The sequence below is a fragment of the Gymnoscopelus braueri genome (assembly GCF_963280865.1).
Source record: "Gymnoscopelus braueri genome assembly, chromosome: 21".
Lineage (NCBI taxonomy): Eukaryota > Metazoa > Chordata > Actinopteri > Myctophiformes > Myctophidae > Gymnoscopelus > Gymnoscopelus braueri.
In genome coordinates this window covers 31,085,121-31,102,843 of record NC_137623.1, presented here as the reverse complement: position 1 = coordinate 31,102,843, position 17,723 = coordinate 31,085,121, and the positions used below count along the sequence as shown (strand labels likewise).

Genomic DNA, 17,723 nt, shown 5'->3' with positions numbered 1-17,723 from the left:
CGTAGTTTACTCAAGCGCGAGCAGTATTTCATGCCGCATACATGACTGTAGTCGGGGGGCTGCAGTCAGAGTCTGGGAACCCAAAAAGAATTACGCCACAGTACGCCCGTTGTCTGGTATAAATAACATGTAACGTGTTCCCCATGTGTGCTTCCACCAACAAGGCCGACATTGAATGCTGTCATAATTGCTTAAACACTCCCTAATCACGGTATCTCCGTGACTGGCAACGAGCGAGCACTCGACGGAGACGTCCGCCTCCCCCCCCCCCCACACGCCATCTGTCTTCCGTTTGCGCATAAATCAGTCTGAGGGCGGTGGGGGTGGGGGGTCTGGTTGTGAGGGGGTGTCATAACACGAGGTTCCAGTCCGCAGGGGCCTCTTAAAACCAGCCGCCGAAAAACAGAAACAAAATACAAGCCGCCAAAATACAGTCCGCCAAAATACTATACAGGCCGCCAAAATACTGTACAGGCCGCATCCCTCCCAAAGAAGCAGGTATGAAACACATTAGAGATGAAGATGCAGCTGACAGTGATGGATTGGTGAGGGAAGACCGCAGACCCCCGGAGGCATTCAACGATGCATGTTCCTCTGTGTAGCTACACGGGCATTTGTCTGTCTAAGGAAACGCTACGTTATTAAATCGCGCTGGTCTTACCGGTCAGGAAAGAAAACAAACATTGTTTTATTTATGTAATTTTTTTTCCATTTCCTCCCCAATGTTGGAGTTGCCAAACCACCCCAAGTGTACAGCGGTCCCTGTCACCCCCCACTGTTGGTCTTGGGAAGGGTGTAGACAACCACATGCATCCTTCTTTACACATGATGTCGCCAGCCACTTCTATTCACCTGACCGTGAGGAGTTTCCCCGGGAGAACGTAATGCACACAGAGGTTCACGCCATCTCCCCCAGATCTCCTCCTCACTGGTCCAACCTGCAGGAGTCACTAGTGCAGTAGCCTCGGAAACCCGTGCCTTTTTTTTTTTTTCAAAAGAAAAAAAGTCTGGGAGAACCTTGTAGGAACGCTGGTCTTAGGACCTTGTTATCTCCTAACCAATCAGAGTGCAGAGGGGCGTCGCTCTAAATTTGGTGACGTCAGCGTGCTCCGTGCACAGGCCGGGGGGGGGGGGGGGGGGGGAGGCGGGGACATAGATTGGTAAAGCAATAGGAAGCGGCGCAGGAATCCAGCGCCTGGGTTTGGATCCGCCCTTCAAGACCATCGATTGGGCTCGTTCTTTCAGTCTACTAGTGCAGCAAACGAAAACAGTGTTTTCACAGATTTGTCCTTTGGCGAAAGCTGAAGGCATCGTGTTTTCGGTTGTCCGTCCGTCCGCCCGTACTGTATATCCGTCTGTCCCAGCCTTGTGAACGCGATATATCTCAGGGATTTCTTCAAATTTGGCACAAACTTCCACTTGGATTCAAGAAATTAACTGAATGAATGTGGTGGTCAAAGCTCAAAGGGCAAGGTCACCGTTACCTCACAAACCAGGTTTTTATGCCTCCACGGGCAAAAGCCGTGGCTGGAGGCTAATTTCCACTTCTTCTTACTTGAATCCAACATCCTGCTTAATAGGTTTAGTTGTCAATCCCAATGTCCACCCTAAGGCCTAAGCCCTGAACCATCACAGACTTAATTGATGTCACCTGTTAAGTGCGTGAGTGGGAGAGGCTGTAAGAGCTTGCCTAAAACTACAATTAAGGCCTTCTGTAAAGTCTGCAATACATTATACGAGTATGAACAGACATAGATGTAAACTGTGACTAATTGGCAGGAGCATACAGCCACGATGCAGTGTTTTTCTACAACGGGGTGGAAGGTTGTGCAATGCAAGCTAACCCATTCGCTGGCAAACTTGTCAGGTGGTGCATGAGATTGGAATTTTGTCACTGTGGCAGCAGCACAACACATACTGTATGCAAATATCGTCATCTTAGTTTGTTGGCAAACTAAACAAGCAAGAGTCTACACAATCGAAAAGCTGGACTGGGGCAGGAAACAATCAAATGTGAGTTATGTTAATTGCTTAGCAAATGACTGTACAGTACATGCTCATGTCTCAAAATAAGCCCTTTGCCACAAGATGCCGAAAAAGCCCCTGTGGAAGTCGCAACTTTCTGTCCACAGCTAAGTGTAAACGCCTAAAGATTACAAGGCCTTGGCCTAAATATACATGTCGTGAGAAAACATGGGGAACATGACTGCTGAATGATCAGGCTGACTGTAAAACACTTCTCTTTGTTGAAGCTGAATCTCCCACAGTTAGTGGCTGAGACAGCCTTATTTTGTCCAAACACGCTGAACTTTTTTTTATTGCACCCCTGCGGTTCCACTCCCCCCACAAGCGCGTTACTCTGACATACACAATAGTGTTAACGGCTAGCTCAGAGCGTGCACTCAGACGCGCAAAGCATCGAGTTGTGTCCAGTGTTAATTAAGGAGGGTCTTGGAGTCCATAACAACCCCATAAAAAACAATGAGATTCAGATGGGGATGGTGCAGTGTTGTGTAGTGCTTGTGGCCGCGGGAGAGGAGGAACATGGACTGTTCTGGACCGTACTGTATGTTCACTGTGCTTTTTCCAGCACATGAGGTCTTGGACAGAGCCTTAAGTATGCTCCCCTGACCAGCTCCGTCCCTGACAAAGACCGCGGAGCTACAATAAAACACTGGGGCTTAAACCACAACCATATTCCTCACAGCAGGTACAATAAACAAAGCTTTTAAAATCTGTCATTATGCCGGAGATGAAAGAGGACCCTACCTGTGTAATTACACACTAAAATAACTGTTTTTTTTTTATATTGGGTCGTGGTGACTTAAATGGTACCATCTTTGATCCGGGAAATTATGTCACTGTCTTGTCATAACACATGATCTTATTACACAGTCGTGAATATATGTTTGGACCTAATTCAGTAATGTTCTAGGTAAGCCGCCGGTCGTCTATTAAAGAATTACTTGTGAAAACACTGTTGTGTGTGTTCTGTGGAAGGAGAGAACAGTGTAACCTTCGCCTAGTACTGCATGTTTGAAGGGAGAGATACTCACGCCATGTTATCTATCTCTGTGGCACAGGCGCCCACCGCTTTGGTCACATTCACAAGCAGTGCCTTGATGATATGAAGAAAGGAAGTACGGGAGAGAGAGAGAGACAGAGACAGAGAGAGAGAGAGAGAGAGAGAGAGAGAGAACAAACAAACAATAAGCCAACAGGTCTTCAGTGGTGTGTGTGTGTGTGTGTGTGTGTGTGTGTGTGTGTGTGTGTGTGTGTGTGTGTGTGTGTGTGTGTGTGTGTGTGTGTGTGTGTGTGTGTGTGTGTGTACACATGCGAGTGTGCGTGTGAGTTGTATTTCTGTTGTATATTCTGTTTTTGTCATGTTGTTGTGATGTTTTAATGTCTTGTACATCTTGTACAGTAGTGAATGTTCATTAACGTGCACTGTCCCCTAAATAAACAGATACAGTAAAGTAAAGTTGTACTTGCTTGGTTGGTTCCAGTGAGCAGGTTGACCAGAGGCTGGATGCCTCTACACAGGCGGATGGTTTCTCTGTTGGCAGGAACCTGGGCACACTCCCCCAGAGCACCTACCACGTTGACCAGCACCTCTTCAGGCTGATCTGTGAGCAGACCAACTAGCTTCTCCAGGGCTTTGTACTCCTGAAATCTTAAGAGAGAGTGGGGGGGGGGGTGCTGTCAGTGATTCAGCCTTTATACTCTCACAAGTCATGTTGTGGCACCATGTTAGTTCTGCACCTGACACTGTGTAGTTTATTTGGTCAACAAATCATTTGCGTATGTAATGTTTGTTTTGTCCGTCAGAATACTCAGGTGGTTAGTGTTATACTGAAGACAGGATGGGCCGAGGGGAGGGGAGTGCTCGACTTGTTTCGCTCTCGAGTGGACAAAGAGCTGCTTGACATGCATGACTTTGTACATCACCTAAAAACAAGCCATGCGCGCCAACAGCGAGGCCTCGCGGCTTGTGAGTCCGAACGAAACGCCAGGCGACCAAGTGGCCAGCACAGAGCGGCCGATGGCCTTTGCACGTTCACAAGCATGCTGTCCAAGTTGGCAAGCCGTGGCGGACAGAATAGGTAATGACCTGTTCCAGTGCTCTGAGGCGGTTAGTGCTAGACTGGATGGACCGGAGGGAGGGGCAGCACTTGTTTTGTTCTCAACTGCAAGTTTTTACGACTTTTTACATGACTTGAAAAAAAAAAAGCATGCCAAATGTTTGTCTTTTGGAATGTTGGTTTCTTTCCCCAAGTGTACTAGTAAACTTGCAAATGTCGTGGTTTTCCCAACATATACAGACAATTCATAGGTTCGCTGACAAAGAATCAGTAAACAGCCACAAATGGTGTCATTTGGCCACACGACAGACAACAGCAGCAGCAACAACAGTGTAGGAACTGGGTTGTATCGGTCGTTGGCTGGCATTGGCACAGATCATTGACACAGTAGCAGAGGCAGTTTTCCCATGCGGCTCCTCGCTGCGCCCCCACATGTACTTTGCATGACCGAGGTTCAGCTGTGGCTTGGCAGAGCGCACTCTCTGTTTTGCTGCAATATTGCATTGTTTGCCAGCCCTATAAGAGCAGTAAACTACAGTAAACATTTAAGAGGGATATAGTGCGGTTGCAAAAGAAAAACCCCAACAAACCTCTGATGTACGGTTAAGTTCTACGACTGTTTTTATTCACGGTTACGGTTGCTGGCAGGCCGGATCCGCAGACCATTGTAGAACGTGTCCAAGGTCATTTGGTTTTGGTCAGGGTCCGCTGAAACACAGCATATTCTTGCAAGTGAAAACCGTGCTAATGAAGAGCGCGTCTGCCAAAGTGAAATTCACCGAGAAAAAAAGGGAAAACAATGGTTTTCCTATGCAGCCACCGAAGTGCCATCTGCATTGCACTATGGTAGAATTATCTTGTAATCTTGCACATAACTTTTGATAAATGAACGACTAAGTCATGTCTATTTTTCTTAAAGCCCAAATCCCAACCCGCTTAATTACGTGATGGCAGCAGTTGCCTCGAGCAGCCTGTCCTCCAAACATTGGGCCTCATACAATTGGAAGCTGTTATTAAAAGCCTTGTCAGAAGACGCAAGAACCACAGTTTGGCTTTGGTGCGGCGCATTTTTTATGATTGATTGTCTTCCTTCTCTTTCTGTCATTCATCTGCTATAGTAACACTTTAACTGATGGTGCAGAGAGCTAAAATGCTACCCTCCATGCCAGCCAGTGTGTTTAGGAGTGCCTGGGTGAATGAAAGACATCATTTCAGGGACCCGGAGCAGAGAAGCCTGGTGGAGACCATAACGGGATAGAAAACATTTCTAACAGACTCATACATTAGAGGTGACCTGCAGTGTATTAAACTCATCAAATTATTCCAAGTGAAAGGCAATGGCAGAATAGGGAATAACTCTGGAGTGAGCGAAGACATTTAGACAGAATGTGAGGTAAGGAGATGTATCATTTGGATATGCAATTATGGTTTGCTCATCATAGGGCTGGAACAGAGGTAAGATGGAGGGGTAGTCAGTAATTGGAAGCGAACCCCACAATCTTGACCCCAAACATTATTGTGCTGGCAAATATGGCCCGAAACTTGGCAGTCACGACTTTCCATTGCAAAGTTATTCCCTCACTCTTTTGTTATAAGGCTTCTTTTTTTTTACACACAGCATTCGTGTGTGTCCCTAACACCTTGGTATATGGGTTCAAGGAGACATATATCATTGCTTCCATAAATCTACTTTCAAATATGTACACAGTAAGCTTCGGATGACTCCAAGGTTGGCGTTTTTATAAAGGCCTTTCATTAAAGAATAACCTCGGCCCAGGCTCCAAACCATTTCTTTAATACTGGAAGTCTAATGGAGAACACAAGCTTCTGGACGTTTAAACGATGGCCGCTTTAAACAAACACACTTCAGTTATGAACGTAATTATATTTCTGGCCATCAATCATCTCTCATTGTGATGCATCATTAATCAGCTAAATGGCTAACACATGCTGCTGCTGCTGCTGCTAGCGTTGAGTGTAGGTCTCCCTCCCCTGCCCCTATACTGTCCAGACCAGGCTGAAGATCACTCACACAGAAGCATGCAGGCTTTGTTATGGGCCATGCACTTTGTTATAGTAATGTTACTTCATAAAAAAAAGAAAGGAAGAAAGAAATCTACCCCTCTCCCTCTCATTACTACTGCAGTTTATTCCAAACTGATTTCCATCTCGGAATGCCACTCAGCCTGTGATTGATTCTGAAATGAGCGCACGCCCGGAACAGCTCTCAAAAGAGACTGAGTTACCATTAGCAGTCTTTCCCTTTTGACAGTAATGGCTTGGTCAAGCCATTCCAAGCCTTTGCATGACCTTGACATTTTTACAAGTTATTCAAATAACCCTGTGAGAGGAAGAAAACACACACACGTACTGTTTTAAGTGCACCTTAAAAAACGTTTGCTGTGCATCATGCTGGTTTGTCTCCTGCAGTGGCGGCCAAGTTTCACCTTCGTTCACACCCAGGCTGCAAGTGGCGTCCAGAAAACGAAACCCCACACTCAACAGCACACAGGAAAGGAGCAGCTAAATGGGAACACTGTATCCATGTCATGGCCCTTTGGTTCTCCCACCTAGGTGCCTTGTGAAGTATTACATTAGTCCTAATGATAGCAGGGCTACCTTCTAAAATCCTCTGATGTTCGCAAATGAAGTGCCACCAATTGTGGTTTTACATGTGGTTAATGGTGCTATTATCATCATTCCTAGTATTATTATTACTATTGCCTTTTTGCATAGCAACAATGTTTTGAGTAATTACGCAGGGCATCGGGCCCATAATGGGAGCAAGTGTACTGAGGTGCCATATTACTCATGGCCAGCTAGCACACTTAACTTGTTTTATCGCCATGCCAAGCTGCACTCAGAAGGGTTCCCAGTTGTTGCCATTTCTGTTGTTTTTCTGACGGCTTTTTTTTTCTTTTTGGTTCAGAACTGGGCTGCATATATGAAAAGCTGTCTAGAAGCCAGTGGCCCATGCAGGGGCAGTGTGAAAGGTTCACTCTGTACCCAGAAAAATGGATGAAATGTGTAAAATGTTGTTAACGGTGACATGTCCTCATTGAACTTGGCCTGTGAGGAAGAGATTCCTCCACCGGTTTTCAATAAGATGTTATTGTCATGCTTCTATAATGGGATCTTTACTTAATTGAATGTGGCAACAGGCATCCATTTCCAGTTGGGGGGACTTAAGTCTCTAAATGTAGGATATCACTCTGTCAGTTATGATATATGACGTGTTGAAAGATGTTTGTGAGAGCTACTGGGGCCTTTCTCTTGTTATTTTTAGAATTCCACAGCAATTTGAATTATATAGCGTTCCCAAGTCAGAAGCTAAACATTTCCACATAATCGTACCTCAACGTAAACCTATAAAACTCTCAAAACAATCTTATCGTAAAAAAAAGTGATTAACGGACAGCATGTTATCAGTTCGCTGGCTCCGTTGCGGAAAATAAGCCTTGAATTTATTGTGAGGTTGCCACGGTATTCATTTAATAGATGTGGGTTGTATTCTAGGTCTCCTGCCTCACACCGAATGAGAAAATAAGTTATGTTAAATCATTTTCTTTTCTTTTCATGGGAGCACCACTGGAGAGGCAGAGGCCTGCCAGGGCACGGACTCCGGGCATTATTTATTTTAGAGGGAAAATTACTGACTTAAAAAATCATCCGACGCGAACGCAAAAAACCAAGGAGTGTTCCAGAAATGTCACTGCTGAGGGAACTACACTAAATGACACTTAAATAAACGTCTGCCATACATGATAAATGATTAAAGGCTCTGTCAGCGTGCCTTTTCTGACATTAGCAAATAGTCGTCGCGCGGCTGATCCTTTCAGTATGCTCGCTCTTGTTCAACACACTGACAGAGGATTGCCTCGACTAACACGCCACAGAAGACTATAAAATCAACACCTTTACTTTGTCTTTTGTTAGCAGTGGAAAAGGGCGAATTCCACCGGCAAACAGTCACGTAAAAGATCAGAGCTAATAGAATCTGTGCAAAAAACGTTACATTTTAGCCCAAATAATCACTTCAGCCAGACGCGACGTAAAACGACAGGGACATATTATGACAACAGTGTGAGGGTGGAAAAAGTGAGATGACTAGCATGTGAACCAATGGGCGCCCCCATAAACGCAGCACATGTGATGGTGATTGCACGGCTATTCTAATACGCTCAAGGAGTCACCCGGTTTGCCTAGGACTCCCGCTCTAACCGCGGCGAGTCAGCAAACATAATTTTCCAAACACGACGAACACATGTGGGTGAAATGCTAAATTGCTATTAACCCCGCTTTCAAAATTGAGGCTCATTAGATCGACGCTCGCATGTAAGTGATTTGTCAACGTCAGGGTAATCCGTTACCGGCTAATTGCAAACACACAGACGTAGGTCTTGAAACATGGGGCTGTTCCATGGCCCTATCACGCAAAACAAACAGCAGTAGCACACCAGCTATTGCCGCTTATTAACATTTGTGAGAGGGCATGTGTGAGAACATGTACGTATGTGTGCGCCACATGTATGTAAGTGTATATGCCTCTGACGTGCACGTGTATTTGTACATGCGTGCGTGACTGTGTGCGAGTGAGCGTGCGTACAAGTGTGTATGTGTGTGTGTGTGTGTGTGTGTGTGTGTGTGTGATGTGTGTGTGTGTGCGTGTGTGTGTGTGCGTGAAGGTGTGCGTGTGCCCTCATGCGTGTTAGCGTGTTAATGAGAGGTAATAAGGTGAGACCCTGAGCAGAGGCGTACTTAGCCACGTTCTCCATGCTGATGGAACACTTCCAGATGGCTCCGGTGGTGGCGGCCAGCAGCAGCTTGTTGTCCACCTGGCTCAGCAGGGACACCAGGGGCTGCAGGCCCTTGTAGCGACGCACCAGGTCACGGGTGCGCTTGTCCTCTGCACACTAAGAGACCAAACGGGAGAGTCGGGGTGTACGTCAGCTCACGCTACAATGTGCTTCCAATTAGAACACTGTGGAGCAGTGGAATATAACCATTCATCTTTTCACACATAGAATACGTATGGTCCTGGTCAAAATGCTGCAAGTCGCCTATAGGGAATAAGAGAGAAAAACAGCGACCTTAAAGATTGCGCTGGCGCAGTGCATTTGAAGCTCTTGGTTTTCACAGCTGAGGTTTTTGACCAGGTCCTTGATCATGCCCTCTGTCTGAATGGCAATTCGGTAGCTTCCCTGTAAGAGAAAGACAAAAAAGACGATTCATATGAAAAAGGTATGCAGCCGACTTCTGCAATTTAACCACATGAACTCAGTGTCTGTATTCTGGGGGCGAACGTTCAGCGAAAATAGCAGATCTACAAGCTGACAACGCAACACAGTGTGAGCTTGTAGGTTGGCTATTTTTAAGAGATTTGGTGTAGAGAGAAAAAAGGAACTCTAGGGGACTACAAAGTACTGTAGGGGGCGGGGCCCTATCTTGCCCCTTACCCCTTATACCTAAGCTTTTTAGGCATTTTCGACAATTTTGAAAAACATAAAAAAAAAGAAATAGCCCAGAACAATGTAGATCGGCTATTTTCCCTATTTCAAAATGTTTTTCAAAATAGTAAAAAATGCCGATCGAATGTCGCCAATGCTATACCACAATGGTTCTCAAACTTTTCAGGCCTTGACCCCCAAAATAATCATATTTGAACTGGGGACCCCCCACCCTGATAAGCACTTGGAATGTAGGAGTTGAGGGATTACATTTAGTTTGACTCGGTTCAACAGATAATTATTGTGAAAATAGCAGATCAACATTCTTATATTATTTGATAATTTGGCCAATGTTTGACCAGTTGTTATAGTATAGTTATTTGATTACTTTTGATGCAGTGATGGTCTTTTTTCATTTCTTTCTTTCTTTCTTTCTTTCCTTTTTATTTAGGTATTAATCTGGGGACCCACCAAAAATCATGTGGGGACCCCCCTGGGGATCCCGACCCACAGGTTGAGAACCACTGCTATACCACATACACACCCACACAACCACCCACCCACCCACACACACACACCTCTGAAGCACACTCCTGCAGCGTGCCCACCACGGGGATGAGCATGTTCTCGTGGGGGGACTTGAGCAGACGTGCCAGCAGGGGGATGCCCCCGGCCCAGCGGATGGCCTCCTTGTTCCTGGTGCTCTTGCTGCAGCTCCACAGCGCCAGGGCGCCGCAGCGGGCCACCTCCACGTCCTTCTGCTGCTCGCCGCTCAGCGCGGCCGAAGCGGGGACGCAGTCCAGCAGCTCCACCTGAACCCAAGAGGTCGACACGCGGACACAGACTGACATCGATGCACAAAACGTGACGAGGAATTGCAAACATTTACTCATGTACATGCACGCACAGACAAGCAAAGCACGCAAATAGGCCTCATTTATACTTATTTGCACTCTGGTGTTGCGCACCCAAAACAGCAGATCTACATGCTAACAACGTGTCGCATCACGGCGCATTGTGAGTTTGTAGATCTGGGGGTTTTCGGTGTGCGACATGATGCACAACCAAGTATAAATCAGGCATACGGTAACAGGCTTGCAGTGCAAACCTCAGAGCAGTCACCCACACTGCACTACAGCACGCAAACTCTGTGAACTTGACTCGCGTTCAAGGATTCTGAAATCTCCACTGGCTGGAGCGATAATGGCCGTCTCCAGATGAGAATAGCAAGTTGTTGGCTGTGATTAGGGGCGTAATTAAAATTCTATTACCACAGGGGCTGACAGGATTAAAAAGCCAGAGATGCGGGGAGTGGAAAAGCGTCAGGACAGATGTTGACGTTAGGCCTGAGAAGCCCAGTGTGACGGCTTATGGCCATCCAGTCAGTGTTTTAATCCGTAGTTCCTGGCCAGTGAGACAGAGCAGGCAAATCTATTACGCACACACACACACACACACGCTGCACAGTTCAAAGGTGGTCTCGTAGCGTAGCGTGAAATTAATCTGCCCTTGCGAGTGACTCGCACATGAGAACATCCGATTCGTGAGCTGGGGAAAATATACAAAGCACGGGGGCTTTAATCACAGGTCCCTCTGTCAATAAACATGAACGCAGGTCGTTGGACGTCAGGGACATTCTATCTGTTTTTCGGCCTGGACCTGCTCTCGTGTGAGGAGAGACTTTCGAGGCACTTTAGAACCGGGGGACAGCGAGAGACGTGCTTTAGCCAAGGTTGTGACCGTGTCATGCGCTGTACCATAAGACTGGCAGAAGGCAATTGTGCGACATTGCCCGACACCACGTTACGCCGGTCTGTACACCAGCGTGCTATAGACTTCAGACTCACCAGTCTCTTAATGCCTCCAGACTGCCTGACGGTCCTTCTGGCTCTGCGGAACTTGGCCACGTTGGCGATGGTCTCTGCCGCCAGGGCCTTGAGGTCCTTCACCGGCGAGTCCAAGATCTTCACCATGGTCTGAAGGCCGCCCAGGTCGGCGATAGCGTGGCGGATCTGAGAGCTCTGACTGATCTCCCTCAGGATCTTCAGCGAGCCGATCTGGTTGCGCGCACACACACACACACACACACACATAAGATAACGACCACAAAACAAACCAAACAGAGACTTGGGGGAAGAAAAACTGTGCCCTGATGCAAACATGAGGTGAACATCTGCACGTCAGGGGAGCAATAACAACACAGACTAGCTGAACATTCACCCTTTCCTCCTACTAAAAATAGTCGGAACAAGAACATCTTAATAAAGTGGGTTAGCAGGCGCCCACACATGTCATTAGGTCTATGAGGATAACTGCTACCCCGTGTCTTTAAAATCGCTGCTCTCTGGCACTAGGGGATCCAATGAGGATATGTGGTTCTCTAGCTTACAAACACAGGCTGGCACACAGTGCTGGCTCTGTTAGGGCCTGCGGGCCATCTAGGTCCGGTTCTTGGCACGGCTACTCACTTTGCATTTGATTTCTTCTGTATCCAGCAAGTTAATGAGGACTTCAAGGCCACCTACGTCCCGGATGGCCAGTTGGCACGTCTCCTGCACTAAATTAAAGTCCCTCATGGAGCACAGAGCAATCACAGTGGCCGTCTGGTTCCCTCCCTGAAATAATAATGCCAAGCACGATTGAATGAAAACGGCAGACAGAGGGAGAGAGAGGTGGAGAGAGCTGAGGGGAGAGAGTTAAACATGAAACAGGCATTTAAAAAATGGAATGAGGAGGACACAGACCTCCCTCCCTCCCTCCCGTCCTGTCCCAGTAAGACCACTCCTGCTGGTGTACTGTAGTTTTGTTTATAACCGCAGCCTGGTAAGTGTTTAGCTTTGTGGCGGTAAACAGCGATGGAAAGAAACTATTTGCTAACAGAGCACTGCTCCCTCCCGACTACCGAGCTGAGGCCAGAAACCATTAGACAATGACCTAAGATTGAAAACGAACACCAGTAGCAAGGGAGACCTCAAACTAATAACGACTTTTGGGGTATTTCGAAGAAGAAGAGGAGAAAAAAATGAAAGTATAGGGGCTCTGTTTTGACAGTTGCTATATACACATATGACATTTAACTCGCACTTCCCAATAATTAGCAACTGTTACACTACTAAGTCAATAAGTGGTTTGTGTGAGAAAAAAAATGAAAAGGGAAATAAAATCTGCTCTTTGATTTAAGTGCAGCTCAATATGTACACATGGCACAGGACAGGAAATTGAACATATTAGATTTTATAGCCTCTTGATGCAATGTGTGCACTTACAAAAAAAGAGAAAAAGAAGAAGACAAAACCAGGGGTTTAACACAAGTGACATAAGGTCAAGATGTGATATACACTGTAGTGGCACTCACTTCACTCTGCTCTCTTATGCTAAGTGTAGTGTCTAAACGCGTGTTGTGGCTTTTATGTTTTTTTAGATTCTCCTCCTCACTACAGTGATCCACATAATGTCCTGTTTGTGGGGGGAACTTGACAGCGTTATGGCACAGAACATAACAATCTTAGGGTGAGGTCATGGAGGTATTTAAAGTACAGTTTGAGTAACAATAGCCCCTTTTTTCCGCATCATATTTAGTCACTATCACATCTAGCTGCATAACAAAACCCTGTTGACGTGAGACAGCCTTTTTCGATCACAAAGGGGGGGGGGGGGGGGGGTTGAGGGGCAGTCAACGTTGGGATGGAAACAGAAGTTCATGGTAGTAGGTAGAAAATGCAACAGTTAAGAGGCTGTAATTCTAGACATGCTATGCGGCTTTGATATGCGACACTGAAAAAGCCTGGTCCAAAATCTCCTGGCAAGTGAACAATCCAATCTTATTCTGTTTTTTTTTTTACTCTCGTTTAAATGCATGACAGATAGACTTAACGTGGGTGAAGTCAAGGGCGCTTTTAAACTTGTTTTTATTAGATGCACACTTCATAAACATTTCAGACATCCCAGACTCATCCTCCTGTGGATTATTTCACCCGCACGCATGGGAATGTTACAATACATGTCCTGCAAACGGTTATGCATGTACAGTAGAAGGCTTATATATACTGAGAGAGAGGGGGAGAGAAAGAGAGAGACAGAGACAGAGACAGAGCTACTGTATATACTGTATATATACACACTATATACTTTGGGTAGCCAATATATAGAACGCTGGCAGAGTAATATGTTTCAGGCAGCTATGGGAGGATCCAGCTCATCAGCGTAAGGGCTGCACTACAATCTCAAGCTCTGTTTGATCATATCTCCCCCGAAAAGGAGGGCTCTGACACGCTGGGATAACAGGCACATGTGTTCCCCATATCACAACGCTGGCCTAAATGTGAACCATTTGCCCATTAACAGCAGAGAATATACCGCTTCCTTTGTCTCCCACGTTCTCGCACTTCAAAAGCTTTCGCTTGATTCGTACCTTGTAAAAAAAAAGAAGAGGGTATGTTTTGAAGCGATGAAGTGGTGAGAACAGAAAAGAAAAGGGTCATATGCTTCCATTTTCGTTAGCTTCGGTCTTGAAGTACAGTAGACATTCTTTAAAAAAACACTGACAACATCTGACAATCTTTTATGGTGCGGGATCTTTGACTCCCCCTGAGCACGGTTAGGGCAGGCGCTCAAAGCGGATCCCATCCCATGCAAACCACGCGCGCGAGTCTCTAAATACAGCCTGATAGAAGTGCTCTGTCTGTGTGAGGACAATGTTAACTTGAATTACACGCTGCATGCCGTCACCTCATGCAGGCTCAGTGTTTCATTACCACCAGCAGATAACAGCAATAGTACGTTGATTTAACTTTGCTGTGTACGGTATGGGGGGGGGGGGGGGGGCAGGGAAAGGTTGCTGAGCTGTAATGTGTTTTATTTAGGCTCTATAAACTCCACAGGTGAAAACTTGTGAGCTTCATAAACCTGAGGAAGGTGACCCTTTTCAAGACATTTGCAAACAGCGGGGATCAGTAATAATAACAGCAGTGACTAATGTCCTTGTAAATTACACCCTAAAAGGGATAAAATACCTTTAAACTGTGGCACAAATCACTGAGGTACCGTACGGCAGAACGAGAGATCAGAGAAGTAAATCATTTTAAGATCCGGTGAATGTTGCCCAATGCCTGCGCGTCCGAAAACTATTATTCCTAAATGACTGTGGTTTATTGCAAAACACAATAGCGAGTGCAGATAACTCCCACATGCTGAGAGGCCCCATAAAACACATTTACTTTTGGTATTGTGGAATTCACATTACGCTTACGTGCGGTGGGTGAGTAATAATCGTGCATCTACAATTCAACAGTAATCCTTCTAATGGTTAAAATCATTATGTAAGTGATGTATCCCCTCATCTGATGCAATTGCAGAACCCCCCCAAAAAAGGGATTTACAGGAGATTTACCACTCTGAGGGGTCAAATTTAAATCACGATGTGAAAGTGATATGAGCCACTTAAAGATGCTTTATGCATTTTGTCTCCTCCTTTGGTGTAGGGCTCCATGCAGGTCAAAAAGAAACCTTCGCACGCGCACACACACGCACACGCACACGCACACACACACACACACACACACACACACACACACACACACCGCTCAGCAGAGCTCTAATATGGGTCTGGTTGTCAGACGGCCCTGCCTCAGCCACGCCTGGCCCATAAATCACAGTGCTAACCGTGCCAGAGCAGGGACGGGGTTAATAGAACTGTCAGTGATGCCGTGTTGACCCCCAAGCCCCTTCCTTTACAGCGTAGCAGTGTGTGGTGTGTTGTGTATACATGCGTCGCTGGTCAAGAGGGCAACACATTTGTGCATGTGAGTGTGCCTGTGTGTGTGCCTGTGTGTGTGTGTGTGTGCGTGTGCGTGTGTGTGTGTGTGCACGCGTGCGCTCGTGAGTCTGTGTGTATGTGTGTGTGTGTGTGTGCGTGTGCGTGTGCGTGTGCGTGTGTCACATGCTGGAGTGGTGACAGGTGGACAGAAGCCACTGCCTGTGGTTCACGGACGTCAGTGTGTAAGAAAGAAGCGCTGCGTTCTGGCAGAGGTCGAGTCCTGGAGGACGCATGTGGTTTTAACTTTCTCCCAGAGCGCGCTCGTCTCTGCAGCTCGGGACACGGAGCAAAGTGGTACTAATGAAAAGAGCAAAGCTCGACCTGCCTGTTCCATTATGGGCAAACGGACAGGGGGAGGGAACGGATAATTAACGGTGGTCTCTTGCTTCACATTTGACACAGGATCTCCAATAAAATAAAACCTGATCGTTCAATTGGGCCCCTACCGTCCTCGCGGTAAGAACGGTACGTGCTGAGTAAACAAATGAGAAGCAAAAGTTCTCTAAATGATAGAAGTTGCTTTACGCATGAGCGTGGAATTATGCAACTATTCCTCTAAAGAGGAAAAAACCCAGACTAGACATGTTGTAAAGGCATTACAAGGGTTTTAAAGATTTTAAGGTTTAAACGGAGCCCTTTGGTTCTTAAAATAGTACCGCCGATGCTTAACTGCATACAGTATAATTAACTACAAATTCACCTCTGGTGAGAAAATGAGCCGGCACTGGCTTACCTGCACTAGAGGCAGGATTTACTTTTACTGTAGCAATTAGGAGAATGGTTCTCAGGAGAGCAGGCTGGAACAGTAGTACTGTCACTGGCCAGCAGAGGGCAAGCAAACTTACTGAGGGCTGAACACAAGGTTCAAATGAGTGGATAAACCAGCACAGCTTTGCTAACCCACTGACACCTTACAACCTTGCACGCACCTAACGCTTGCCAAGGTAATCATATGAATGGCATTATAAAGAATGGAAAGGGGTTTATGTTAATATTGATTTCAGAAAACGTAACTGGAAAAAAAACTATGGGATAGTTCATCATTTTGTTGATGTTGGATGATGGAAGGTGATCATCTGCCGAATAGAAAATCTGGAACTTCTATATCATGCATCCAAGTCATGCAATATTTCTTAACTGTACATGATCCTGAAATGTGAAACATAATCTAGTAAATTATGTAAACAAATCAAACAAAAACATATTAACAAAATCACTTTTAGAGCTGAAAAAAAGTTAAAATGAATCAAAGGTGAAGAAAGCCTCCTCTGTGCCTCACCTGCCACTGATCAAAAACAGCAGGGCACAGGCAGGCCTAATTGACAGCAGCTTTGGTGACACAGTAAAAGTACATTGTTTAGCCTCATTGCCAAACTCACCATGTAATTCTTGCTAACGTGGCTATTTGGTTCTGGCGGGTCAAAAACAACCATACGCACAAGTAGCCTATGATGTATATACAGTGTATGGTAGGCTAATCACAAAATTATGTGCTATGGAAAATGGTACATGTGCTTTTTTCATCACTAATAAGTTACGTTACATTGAGCAAACACTAACTGAATTAGCCTATAGTCTTAAGCCTGATTTATACTTTATTGTAAGACCATGTCATACGCCAAGAAAAGCAGATCTACAAGCTCACTATGCGTCCCATCCGTGACATACTGAGAGCTTGTAGATGAGCTATTTCTGGCATGTGACAGCATCAACTGAGATATTACTGTGCTTGTTTCCAGTCCCATTTTGTGTGTGTGCGTGTGTGTGCGTGTGTGCGCGTGTGTGCGCGCGCGCGTGTGTGTGTGTGTGTGTGTGTGTGTGTGTGTGTGTGTGTGTGTGCATTTATTTTGATGTTTGATATGACATACTGTTTAACAGCACATGTTAATTGCATATTAAAGGTATGGACTGCATAAACACATTAGCACTCACTAGGTAATATCCTAAAATGAATATAATAATTGCGATGCCAAGCAGAGCATTCCTTGATCTTGTCTGTGTGTTGTCTGCGTCTGTAGAGCGCCGTGGGGAGGAACGCAAAGGAGCTCTCTCCTAAAATAAAACAGATATTTAACTTGGCCCATGATGAGCTTGAGCCTGCGATGGTAATGATATTATAAGATGACTGGTGGACAAACCCCATAAATAACTGCGCGGTGTGGTTTCCAGACAGATAGAAGGTTGGGATATGTCAGATCCTCGCGTCGCGTGGATGTGGGAACACGCACGCAAAACCTAAAAAGCGGCACGTGCACTGTCCTGCTGAAAATTCTAAAGTATACAAGCGCACTGAGATTTCTTTATCTGAAATTGCCCCTTTCGTATCGCTCACATCTTGGCGTTCATGTTTTTTGGACAGGAGCAGGCAGCTCGCTTTTA

General features: G+C 45.9%; 1 protein-coding gene across 1 annotated transcript in view; it reads right to left on the bottom strand.

The window, feature by feature from the left end:
* odad2 (outer dynein arm docking complex subunit 2) overlaps positions 1 to 17,723 on the bottom strand; it is a gene marked incomplete at its 5' end in the record, with an annotated part of 82,758 nt that overhangs the window by 51,827 nt on the left and 13,208 nt on the right. The window contains 7 exons of the mRNA XM_080417490.1: positions 3,057 to 3,114; positions 3,489 to 3,673; positions 8,841 to 8,995; positions 9,173 to 9,283; positions 10,108 to 10,341; positions 11,377 to 11,586; positions 11,998 to 12,144. Of these exons, the coding sequence (XP_080273616.1) occupies positions 3,057 to 3,114; positions 3,489 to 3,673; positions 8,841 to 8,995; positions 9,173 to 9,283; positions 10,108 to 10,341; positions 11,377 to 11,586; positions 11,998 to 12,144 (1,100 nt within the window). The remainder of the gene's footprint in view (positions 1 to 3,056; positions 3,115 to 3,488; positions 3,674 to 8,840; positions 8,996 to 9,172; positions 9,284 to 10,107; positions 10,342 to 11,376; positions 11,587 to 11,997; positions 12,145 to 17,723) is intronic.